The 12,533-nt window shown below is 38.3% G+C and overlaps 2 protein-coding genes and 1 long non-coding RNA gene across 7 annotated transcripts in view; 2 read left to right on the plus strand and 1 right to left on the minus strand.

The window, feature by feature from the left end:
* LOC148650881 (uncharacterized) overlaps positions 1-2,966 on the plus strand; it is a 43,340-nt gene extending 40,374 nt beyond the window's left edge. For 3 of the 5 annotated variants that reach the window (XM_088600486.1, XM_088600487.1, XM_088600488.1), the window contains one exon: positions 97-252. The gene's annotated coding sequence lies outside the window, so the exon portion shown is untranslated. Of the gene's footprint in view, positions 1-96; positions 253-465 lie in introns of those variants that run through there. The other 2 variants (XM_088600489.1, XM_088600490.1) reach the window with 2 other exon arrangements.
* A 1,360-nt stretch (positions 2,967-4,326) lies between these two features.
* On the minus strand, positions 4,327-9,065 carry LOC148650882 (glycoprotein-N-acetylgalactosamine 3-beta-galactosyltransferase 1-like). Its single transcript, XM_088600492.1, has 3 exons — positions 8,294-9,065; positions 6,296-6,963; positions 4,327-4,980 (listed from the first exon to the last, which is right to left on the minus strand). The coding sequence occupies exons 1-3, from the start codon at positions 8,493-8,495 to the stop codon at positions 4,714-4,716; spliced, it is 1,137 nt and encodes a 378-aa protein (XP_088456618.1). The 5' UTR covers positions 8,496-9,065; the 3' UTR covers positions 4,327-4,713.
* Positions 9,066-9,117: 52 nt separating this feature from the next.
* LOC148650883 (uncharacterized) lies at positions 9,118-9,956 on the plus strand. Its single transcript, XR_015925602.1, has 2 exons — positions 9,118-9,224; positions 9,798-9,956. It is a non-coding gene; the product is annotated as an uncharacterized LOC148650883 (long non-coding RNA).
* The last annotated feature ends 2,577 nt before the right edge of the window (positions 9,957-12,533 follow it).

Raw genomic sequence — 12,533 nt, forward strand, 5'->3', positions numbered from 1 at the left:
AACAATAACCATGTTTTTGTAGCCTATGTTTTAAAAAAAATCAGATTTCGTGCTCCATCATCTACTCATGCGTTGTAATTGTTTATTTTTCCACAGCTAAAGCAAATGGAATGATCTCCAGACCTTCATCACCCAAGAGGTGAACAGCTCTAACATTAAAAAAATATATTATTTTTTATTTGCTCATCTGTAAAAGGAAATCAGAAAAAAAGTTCTCATTGTTTAATTTAACAAGAAATATCTTATAAGGAAGCCAAGCAGTTTCCTGTTTTCTGTGATCTGTTTTTTATGTAGTTGCTATCATCTTGGGGTTTACACAAATAATTATAATCAGAAGTGGGAAGGAAATATTCTTGACATATTAGAGCTTTGAGGAAGACTATGGATGGCCCAAGGATGGCAAGTAAGACATCTGAAGAAGATGCCAAATCAAGGTGTAATTTTTTCTCTCCTTTCACTTTTCAGTGTGGAGTTAACCTCTGCTTGTTCCCAATAAGCGGGCATCATCTATTACAGAATCCTAGTCACATGCATACATAAATATGATAACAGTATGTAGTCACATTAAACACCATTATTCAGAGATTCCTTAATTGTAGTCTTGCCTGGACCTTCAAAGATGATAGGTCATTTTAATCTGTAACACTTTGTGTACTTTGTGTAACAAAGTATACTTTGAGTAAGATCTTGTAACATTAAAATAACTGTTACAAGATTTTAAGAAACAGGATTTATTGTTACACCTCAGCAATGTCAATGGTTTAAGATAAGCCTACAAATTTGCAGTTTCACATTGAAAACACAACACGCCTTCACTTTTGACCTCACTCATGCACTCCAATGATTTACAATTAAACAAATACAGCAGGAACACTTCTCCATGTGACTGGGCACACAGGACTTATGCAAACAGTAGGTTTCACAGATATGTTAAAAGTGCTCTCCTCCCAACCTGTTTGGCCAGATTATTCTTCCTCTGCGCTCATTGTCAGAGATGTTTCAGATTTTATTACCTACTTACAGTAGTTTTCCTGTCCTACAGCACTTTTACACCCTGCTGATACAACACACTGTAGGAATTTAGGCCTAAAAATTAAAAAACTCCTTCTTTTCAGGTTAGTTAGGGAAAGTAAACTGTATCTTAGTTTAGATTTCTGACCTGAAAACATTATAAAACAGTATTAAATATTCATAATAGAAGACCCATGCCATTTAAACACATGCTAGATCCTGATGCAGCAGGAATTGGGAATTGGGTCAGACAGGTTAAAGGGACCAAGTAGCATGATAAGTGACGTAATAGGGTTTTAAGAGGAGAGAAGAGAGAAAGGCACCTGCACAGATTTCATTATTGTTGTGCTTCATTTCAGACTGACCTACATTTGATACTCTGTGGTGTTAATTATGGTTTAATTGGTTTTTCAAAGAACAGTTTTGTGGTGAAAGTTGAACATTATCACAGACCATAACCCTACAAAAGCAACTGACAAAAACTAGAACTAGAACTATTTTAAAAAAGGAACATTTTCCACAGTTTTAAACAGGTAAAAATCAGAAACTCCAACAGTGAAATTCTCCTCAAAGTAGCTCGTGTGAATGGAAAGATTTACAGAAAGCAATTATAAAATATATCTTGTGTTTTTACTACATTTTCATCTTAGTTGCACTGCAAATACAGTGCTGGGAACCTGCATTCTTTACCGATAGCTCAGGGTCATGCTGCTGTTTTGTTTGTGGTGCTTCATTGTAGGTATTATTCCTATAAAAACAGACATAACCACAAAAATGTGGGCTGTGTTCAGAGTGAAAAAAGGAAGAGAGTATAGTTGAATGAATGCCATACAAAAAATATAATACTCAATGTTCAATACTGTTGGTTTTAACTTACTGTGCCAAGCTGACTAAATTCCTTTATATTTAACTATCAAAGAAAGTTTGGCATATTGATTTATTTATAATGGACAAGTTTTAACTACCATACCTGAAGACTTTTTCGTACTTCAAATGGAAGTGTGAAAACCAAGAAAAGATTTGAAACAATTCGATACAAACCTGCGTTCCTCTGAAGACATACGCTCTCTCCATTATGCATTAATAAAGCGCATAAGAAGATGACACAGTACCTAACCGGAAGGTTAACATTTATGTTTAAAGAACACGTGACACACAAGAACAAAGTATGTTCCAACACAAAGACATCGAGGAATCGCCAAAACATACACACACAACAGCAGCAGCAAGAAGTTAAATACCATCAAGCTTAAAAAGAAGTCAGATGAGCAGTGTTGTATGGGGAGTTGATGTTGTTGACTGTACAATTCCCGTCGGAGGGGCTGGTGCTCTGTAGGACATTCAGTTGCTCTGGCTAGTGGGCAGCAGTGACGCTTACAGGATGTGCAGGTCCTCATTCTATCAATGTGGGTAAAGGCAACGGAGCTGGACAGCCCAGTCTTAAAAACAGATCCTCATCGATCAATGTGGGCAAAGTAATTGTTGCTGGAAAGCCATGTCAGAAATTAAATGTGTGCAAGTTACGAACATAGTGAGTATTATCAAAAAGTAACTGGTGATATATATATTTTTTTTTGTTTTAGAAAAAAAGACTAACCAGCATCAACAATTTTAACATTACCAAATTATTTATTTTTTTTAAAACAAAAATTTTAACTATACATATGATATTATATGAAATACACTTTGACTATAAAGTGGAAGTTTTCATATCTGTAATTATTTCTCCTGTATTATTCCATCATACAGATATTCAGCATCTCAGTATTTATCCATCCATCCCTTATGAAAAAGCTGCTTATTCCTGGCAAGCTCCACATCCTGTATAGAAGTAGAGAAGGTGGCCTATACTGTGCACCCTGAATCTGATGCCATCCACATTGTACACAGGGCATTTCACTTTAATAAAGCTCCTAGGAAGCAACTCTTTAATAAAGCAATTCTGTTGCCTTTTATCTTTGCTCTTGCCTGTTTGAAAGTGAAAAGGCTCTAAAAAGGGGGTTTCTCATTTCCACAGTACTGCACCTGATAGAGCAGTGGTCCTTAACTTGGGGTGCAAGATGTGCCAGATTTTTAAGAAGGTACGTCATGAAAAACACAAATTACTGCAATGATTTTTGACAAGGGGTGCAGGAAGACACTCTTGAGAATCAAAGAGAAGCAGGTTAAGAACCACAGAACTGAACCTGTGATCCTCTTGTCCGAAGTCCAGAGTCCCAGTCGCTCGTCCTCACTGATGCCTAAACCAGCCTCATTAAAGTTTTATTTACAGCTATACAAATAAATACGTAGCCATAGAGGTCTGGTATTGCACAATAAAGACATAGTATTTCTTTAAATAAATCAACTTGACATAAAAATTGACATTTTATTAAATTGAGCTGTCGAAAAGGTTCAGGGATGTTCATCACACAGAATTCCACTTGCTTTCCTTCACGTGACTGAGAGGGTCTCTCCTATTGGCTGATTGCCTGAGCATGGACCAAGATGCATCTGGTTACCTTTTAATGCCAGGCAATCAAATTACTCCAATGAGGAAATACTCTACCTTCAGTGCTACCCTATCAATACCTCTTATTGTAAGTGTGTACTAGACAACTAGGACTGATGCATAAGATTTTAACAACACTGTCTGCATGATGTGAACATTTTATGCATTTTTAACATAATTTGTGTAATTTTATTAAGCTTTATTGTAAGTATATTTATCTGGGCCGCATCTGCTCTTTCATCTTGAGCAAACGTGACGCACAGCCAGTGTTCCTGCCCTGGTGAGGTAATTGCATTATATCAGAGAGAACGCCTGGGCGCATTCATTGATTTTCAGAAACTGTTTAGTTCAATGATCACAGTGACAGGCAGGAAACACTCTGGATGGGATACCAGTCCATTACAGGATAGAGATGCCCGTAAATATGTCTTTCATCAGAGGGAGGCAGCCATGGGGAGAACATGCAAACGTCACACAGAAGACAACCCAGCAACCCTGAACCCTGAAGCTGTGAGGAACCAGCACTAACTGGTCGTCACACCACCACACCAAACCTGAAAGCACTCTTGCTTTTAAACCACAATTAGTCAAAACCCAAGAAATGGTCAAAGGATGGTTTGCTTTCTTCATTTACCTAGAACAAACACACTCCGCCTGTTTATTTATGTCCAAGGGTATTTAGAGATGTGGCTGTAGTGAAGGGGCAATAAGAACTTTCAGAACTGCTTTAAACACAGTTTATCTCAAAACACCTTCATATTATTTAGTTTTAATTACAAAGCTAGTAAAACATTAAACAGAAACAGAATCTCAAACCTAAAAGATGCTGTTGAGTTATGTTTATTTACTAGCTCTTCAGCCCTAAAAGACTGCATACAGTACATAAAGCACCGCATGTGGGTGCTTGTTGGTCACTGTTGCAATTTACAATGATGTTGTTTTACTATTAAACATCTTTTATATGTTAACAAGTTGAAATTTTTCCTATTTTAAGATCTCAGTTTTCCAACCAGATAAAAGAACATTTAAATTAAAGAAGTGTTTCAGAGAGCGGGATGCGTTTCGGTTCTAACAACCCCCTATATAAGAAATATGATTACCTTTCTTTTTTACAACATTATGGCTCAGACGCAGTGGAACTCCATACTAGGGTTTAGTCCGAAGGAAAAGTAAACAATCTGTTGAAGCAGCAGTGAATGGAGATCCGATCTTTAAGTCTGAGAAATGTACAGACCTGTTTCATCTCTCTTCTCAGTTATTGAACTCCGCTTAGCTGCATTTTTTCCCTCCAAGATCTTAAGTTTCACAGGTGTTGCTTTAGGTGTTGGCATTTCATGCCTGCTAGGCACTGAATCCGGATTATATCTGTACTTGTAGCCATAAGGACGCAAATGGTAGGTATAGTACTGGAGCTCATACATTGTCCTTGGACTGACATAATGAAAAGATACAGCTAAATCTGAACAGCATCCAGGGCCCTGAAAAAAGGAAAAATGCTTTAGAAAAAGATATAAACATTCTAAAATTTAAAAAAAACTGGGTTTTAGAAGAAGAAAACATACTTTAAAACATGTCAACAAAGAAATGACACTGCAATGAAAACTGGTTAGTGGCCTGTGCTGTGCTTATGATTACGTTAGTGGGCTTACACAAATGTCTGTAACTGAGGAAGACACAGAAGTGTGCACAGCCCTACCCATTCATAACAAAGGAACAGCAGCTAATATGTTTGTTAAAGGAAAGTACAGCTTACTCATTGCATAAAAATAAAAGCCCGGTGCCGCATATTACATAAGGAAATCCTGTTACAAAGGACAGCTGACAATTTGCTAAGGTATGGGGATACTCATTATGCAAGTAACAGGGTTTTGTGTAATATCTTGATTTCTGTTGCATCCAAAACGTTTATCAAAGGCTGTGCTGCATAAAACATTTCCAGCAATTTTCCTTAAGCAAATTACACAATTGTCAATACATGCTTTTAGTAAATGATACACTCTACCCAGATAACAGATAGGTGTGCATACAATTTTGCAAACCCAGATGAAAAATACTACAGTAATGTATTAGTAATGCACCTCAAATACACTTCTCTTTACAACAGCACCCCTGTGCCCTGTGTTGCATGTTGACATTTTAAAATTACAAGTGATTTTAAGCACATTTAGAGCAGCCCTTATTTTTACTGTCTTAACATAGGGAAGTGAGGAATGTGGTTGCATTTTTGTACCAACTTCAACAGATAAAGAATTACAACCCAAGGGTTGGTAGGAACTGTAGATAATTTCCATAGCCATCAGACAACAGCTCATGAGACCAGAGCTGAAGTTCGAGTTTCAAAAAGACGTTTCAGCTATGGAGCCTTCTTCAGGTGTGACCTTCAGGTGTAATCTTCTTCTTCACACCTGAAGAAGGCTCCACCACCAAAACGTTGTGTTTCATTTCTTTTCTTTTCCTTTCAGCACAGAATAAACCTTTACCTGAACCTAGAGCTTATCCTGGTTTCCATGGCGTAAACTGAACAGCGAAAACACCTGACATTTGAGTTAGGATTCAATTCGCCTGTAAAACGTTTAGAACATGTTATTAGCTGTCTACAACTCAAACCAGCAATCTACCGGGGCCAGAACATCTACAACAACCATTGAGACAATTTGCCATGTTCAGACCCTCTTGAGCCAAGAACAACAGGAGACACTGTGATTTTTCTTTGGCATTAGAACATTATAACAACACTTCCTACAAGAACTGTACACATATTTATCCATACAGCAGGTCCTTTTCTGCTCTCACCTCAGTAGTGGGATAATAGTTGTAACCCCAGTACCATGATGTTTTAATTCCAATGTTTTTAATCAAGTGACCTTCAGGAGAAAAAGGCTGAAATGTTTCCCGTTTCTTTTTGTCCCTGGCATCCCCGGCTTTGACCTCCATGATTTCCATGCAGATTCCCAAAGCCATATCTTCAATGGAAGAGGTGTGAGTGCACTTCCCGCTCCTGAAACCCTCAATAAACCTTCTCAGCGCTTCCTTGCTCAGAACGTACCCAGCGCCCCCACTCATATAGCCCTGCTTCACAAAGGGCCTGAACCTGCGCCCGAAATAGATGGGCTCTTCGGGGTTATAGGTAGAAAGAAGGTGCCGCAGGTTTTCTACCACAACAAACGTGTCGTCGTCGGCTTTCATGAACCAGTCGGCCTCATCAAAATGATGCTGATGAATGTGTTGGAAGGCCTTGATGGTTTTCCAGTACAGCTGGCCTCTGCCCTCGGTGACGTTGAGCCCAACAACGGGCAGCTCTTTATCCTCCTTTGAGCTCATGAAGAGCACTTTGTTGCAGTGTTTAGCCCAGGAGGCATAAACGTGTCGAGCTTTCTTCTCCAAGTTCTGTGGTCCAGTCATCACCCAGCACAACACGCGGACATCTCTGAACAGAGCCTGAGCCACTGTGCTCTTCTCGCCTAGAAAACAAAATAGCGAAAAAGCAGTAGTATTTTATTTTTGAAAAGCTTGTCTGAAACCAAAATATTCACTGTTTTGATTTACAATAAGGCCGCTGACGTTTATATACCTTTGCTTGCTCAACCAGACTGTGTAATGTGGTCTCATTTACTGTACATTGTGTTATTAAATATGAAAGATGCAAAACTTATTGCTGTTCTTCATATAAGAAACATACTATGATAATAGTACATTACTATCATATCATAAGAACACAAACATTTCAGGAAAATGTGAGGAAATCATCTAATTTGGTTGCTCATCCCATTATTTTTAGAAAGGAGACAAGGGATCAGCTTCACCAATTTAGCTGGGTGGCTTGTTGCACACTCCCACCACCATCTGTGCAAAGAAGTGGCACCTTTAAGTCTAAGACTAATCTACAGGTTGAATATTCAATAGGAGTAAAGAATTTAAATTCAAATAAGAGATCACTTGGTGATGGCGATATCATGTGCAGTGGATATCTGGCATTTTAAATGAAAATCTTTATTACAGCTATTATGTTAAAACCTAAAATGAATATCACGTATTGGTTTTACAGCACTTGGCCAGAAACCATTCTCTTACAGCACAGTTTCCTGCATGAGCAGCAAAAAGACTGAATCCATCCAGAGCAGAGCCCTCCAGTACAGTGCATTCAGACCCCTGGTTCAGCAGGGCATCTAACTCTGTGGCTTTTGGAGTCTTCTCACCCGTGTGTGTTTTTTTTTTTGTTTCACATGAGTTCTTAACTGAAGTTAATTGAACTCTGTTAATGCCTGCGTCTATCTTCCTGTTTCAAAATACTTTGCTGCAGGTGTGTTGTAATGAAAAACAATTCGCAAACAAGTCTCCATCTGGCTTATTAACGACTGGATGCCTTATTCCTGTCTGAACGGCTCCTAATAGCCAATTAATGGTTCATAAACAGGTTGAAATTATACTGTATCAAACACTCCGACGAAAAAAAGAGACTTTTTAGCGGTCCAGATACTTACATTCCTGACACCTGAGTGACATTAAACGTGAAATACAGAAATGTACTTAAGGCTGATACTAATCCCCAACCCAGTCTAACTTCAAGTAGCCAGACTGATTAATGACTCAGATTTAAGGTATTGTAAACATCCTGAGGATTACTTCAGGGTTAGGGTGCCAATCACAGTTTTATATCTCTGACATTTCATTTTATTTCCAATTGGTTCGTCGTAGTTATAGCCGTATTTTTTTAACTATACCGATTATGCTATCTTGCTTTATTACTCACATATTATAACTGAAATGCGATAGAAATCTGCCCATTCTTACCTGTGTGGTGTGTGTGATCAATACTGGCGTTCCTGGTTTCCAGCCAAGCGTTTTCGGAACTGTCCAAGTAATGTCTGTGTCTCGCAATAGACATTAATTTAAGTCTGTTGCCTTTTAAAATGGGATTTAAAACGAAATAACAGCAAACAAAGCCAATCCACAGTCCAGAGAGGAAAACCACACGTGATACAAAGGTCTTCATTGCACGTGCCCGAGCAAACTTCTAAAATATATATAAAACAAACGCCGATATTTTATATTGTATGTTGATTCACTGATTTTCGCACATAAATATGCGACAATGTTAGACCTATCGATAAGAACTAAACTGAAAATAAGGAAGTCAAATGCGTTACAGTGTAACAGCTGTTACAGACTATGCTAAATAAAAGAATCGCAATACAATACAATCGTTAAACAACCCAAGTCAATGCTAAAATGTATCCGTTTTTTTTTGTTTTGTTTAAAAAGCAAATCGAAAGATGCGCCAGTTCCTGCTATCTCCAACAGCTGGGCAGCCGTCACCGAACTTAGTACTGTAGTTATAGCCAGTCGAATTGCCGGTTTTTCCGTTTCTTCTAAACTGTGTTTACCAGCTTCTTCCCTCTTAACTTCGTCACCGCAACCGCAGTGCAAAAGATCCAAATGACACGCGTTGGAAAGACCCGTTAGGCGAGCTTCACCTGTACTGGAATTCCTGCTCTGTCATTTAACATTATAAATGGTGATTTCCTTAACTACAGGACACCTAGATTTACGTCAACTGTTTATTATTCAGGTGCCGGGCGGTTGCGGTCGTTAAGAGGAAGGGCATTCCATACCTGTAATAGTGACCTTTCATTAACGACGCAGAAAGGAGGGTCTATTATTACCATCGTCGTCGAGTGTCACTACGGTCATTATGCCCTATTCTCTGCGTGCTCAAGGAAAGGTATGTTACTGTGACTGATCTGGACAAAGAACTCTGACACGTATGAAAGAAACAAGGGAAAAATTCAAAACTTGCCTGCAATCTGAAATACACATAATTCTTCTTATGGACACGTGTAGTTCTGACACTTATAGTGCATAAAATGTTCACTTATTAACGATGGCGGGGCGCTGGATGGGGCCACCCCGCAGTGTTGTTGAGGCCAGTTCTCTGGCGTCTCTCAACTGCGTTGCATCTGCTAGCAACTGAGCAAACTAGATGGCCCAAATGTCTTTTGGGGGTAGGGGGGTCTGGAAATTATGTTTATATTTAAAACATAGGTTTTCTATTTCTCAGAACACGTCTCTCACTACATTTCTATGGCATTAATCATTCTGACAGCTCAGGACAAAATGAAGCAAAGCACTGTTCTCCTGAGAGTACACAACTACCACGTCAGTTGGCGCCTCTTTTGGCACCTTATTGGAGTTATTTAGAGACAGTACGGCTGACTTGCACGTGTAATGGTGTTTTATGTTAAGAAGCTGATAATTGTTATTGAATTGTTTGTTGGTGCTTTTTTTTGTCTCGCAGATGGTGTTCAGGTGAACACACTGGAAAGTTAAGAAAACTGCAAGTGTATTAAAGCAGAGGATGAAAGGGGAATGGTAATACTTAAAAACATAACTAGATCTGACAGGACAGGAGAAAAATTAGGAATTGTGTGAAATAAAGTGGAACTGAATGAAACACTTTGCTTGGTCCTAGAGTCATTATTATTATTTTTACAGCAAACTTCTTTATTCTTCATGTTCACGCATTTCTAGCTGATGTTTGGATATAGTACAACGAAATGCAAGTGCATAGAACAAGTTGTTTGCATACATAAGTGAAAATATGAAAATCTGTAAGACTATCAATGCTATCATAAAAATAAATCTATCCAAAATAATTGTATATATATATTTTTTTAAAATATGCCATGTTCAAATGTATTCACGCTGTACAGATGTGTCACCTCTAATGTATTTAGTCATCTTGATTTCCATCGGGTCTTCAAGAAGGATGAACCATGAAAGTTCCCTAAGAAGACAACAGAAAATATCCATCTTTATGCCATTTTTTAAACAAAGAATCACGGTACAAATCCCATGGAAGCCCGTTTCCGCCAGTGAGTAAAAAAACGCGCTATGGTATCTCAGAATTGCGACTTAACATCTCAGAATTCCAACTTAGTAACTCAGAATTCCGACTTTATATCTCACATTTGCGACTTCGAAATAGCCCATATTTCATTGTCTGTCCTTTTGTTATTGTAACGGACTCGGGATCTAGGGCTTGTGCCCTCGCCGCTCCCACCCTAGTTCGAGCCTCACTGCATTGGCTCGAACCCAGGTCTTGCCAGCTGAGCTAAAGAGATATAAAGTCGCAATTCTGAGATACTAAGTCGCAATTCTGAGATACTAAGTCGCAATTCTGAGATACCATAGCGCGTTTTTTTTTACTCCCTGGCGGAAACGGGCTTCCATACAAATGGGTTTCAAATGTGAATCAGTTTCAGATCCACAACCAGAGGGTTTCTCTAAGGTTGTTGTTGTTTGACACAAAGTAGGGGCTTTTTTATTTTTACATTTTTGCCAATCATATTCAAGCGTCTGGCAGGAGCAGTTGATGATATCGTTCTCTTGGGAGCTACCCCTTAACACTTCAACAAAGTTCCTTGTAAGGAACGGTATGCGGCTCTTAATTTTAGCATGTCAAATGCTTTAGAGACATCTAGTGGTAGGTTGCTAGTGTACATGTTATGAAGAATAAGTGGCGATTATTTATTTTCAATAGACCCGTTTACGATTCAATTTAATTCAAGCTTTATTCTCCCATTGGGGGAATTCTTTCTACAGTCTACTCCCAAATCGCAACATGATAGTTGTCTTTATATATCACGTTTTAGTTAAATACTGTAGGGCTGTATTCATAATGCGTCTTCTCGTTTAGAAAATAATGTAAATAATGGTGTTAGCAAATGTATTTTACAAGTATGTTAGGTATGATGCGGGTTTAAGACTTTTGGGACACTTAGTGGAATACAAAATGGAGATGATGTATCTAATACAACGTATTCAATTCAGTACCCCCCTGGAAATTTGAATTCTCCTAAAATGATAAAAACACGTATCAAATAAGAAAGACGCGAACAGCCTCAAGCTAACTTTTTTATTGTAGACGTGCTGTTTATTTGCTTGTTCGCATGTGTACTCCGCAGCCACCGTAGACACGCATATAGCACTGTAATGCATGATACAACCAAAAAGTGCAGTTATATATATTTTGATGCGAGTAAGATTGGCGGAAGCACCACATTTGTAGTCGCCTACTAAGCACGAATCATTTTTTGAAAGTCGCGTACCGGTACTTATTTCTGTGATACAGCGGCGCCATGTGGTTTAGGTGAATCAAACCCAACGAATCTCGTAAAATTGCTTAACCGGAATCACCAGTCGATTCAATATACAAGAATGGACATACAGTAGCTAACTCAAATTGGAAACCCAGACTGTAAGATGATGCAAGAAGACCACTTTATTGCAGTTCCTGGTTCTACATCACCGTCTCTTGCTGATGAAACAATGAACACGTGTTTCCATAAAGCTGTAATGTCAAACTGTGGTCTGGCAGACTCTTGAGGGAATGAACTTGTTTAAAACACATAATGATTCCAGCTTGGTGTTATTTTTCTTTATTACGTGTGTATATATTAAGGCATATAATACTTCAAGACCTAATCCAGCGGATTTTAATATCATTTCGTCACTATTAAATGAATTCTTAATTAAACTCATGATATGCAAAATTGAGAAATGTTGTGATCACTTACTGTAGGATCAGCCCTTGAGGGACAGAATTAAATTAACAGAATTGATTAACAGAATTACACATTTCTGTTTAATTCTCTTAATTAAACAGAAATCTCGCTTAGTTACTAATAAGACTAATTGGAATGGGGATCTACCTGACCAGGGTTGGAGACCACTGATCTAGATTCTGGTTTCATTTAATAAACCAGCCAAGTTCACTCCTGTTTTGTGGTTAAACAACAAACACAACAAAAGCAAATTAAGTAAATGAAGTTCATGTTCTGTTTAAAATTGTAGAATGCACATGTGAGACATTATTTAAAATAGTGAGTGAGAGCAACCAAACAGATTTTGGAGCTTAAAGGTTTGTCTTACACTGACAGGCTGAGCCATGTTGACCTTTAGTTTGTATTGGATGGCCAGCCTCTCCCTAAGGGTTGAAAGGTTTCTCGCCTTCTTTTCCGAGCTTACAACA

The sequence above is a fragment of the Lepisosteus platostomus genome, chromosome 12, assembly GCF_059453375.1.
Source record: "Lepisosteus platostomus isolate fLepPlt1 chromosome 12, fLepPlt1.hap1, whole genome shotgun sequence".
NCBI lineage: Eukaryota > Metazoa > Chordata > Actinopteri > Semionotiformes > Lepisosteidae > Lepisosteus > Lepisosteus platostomus.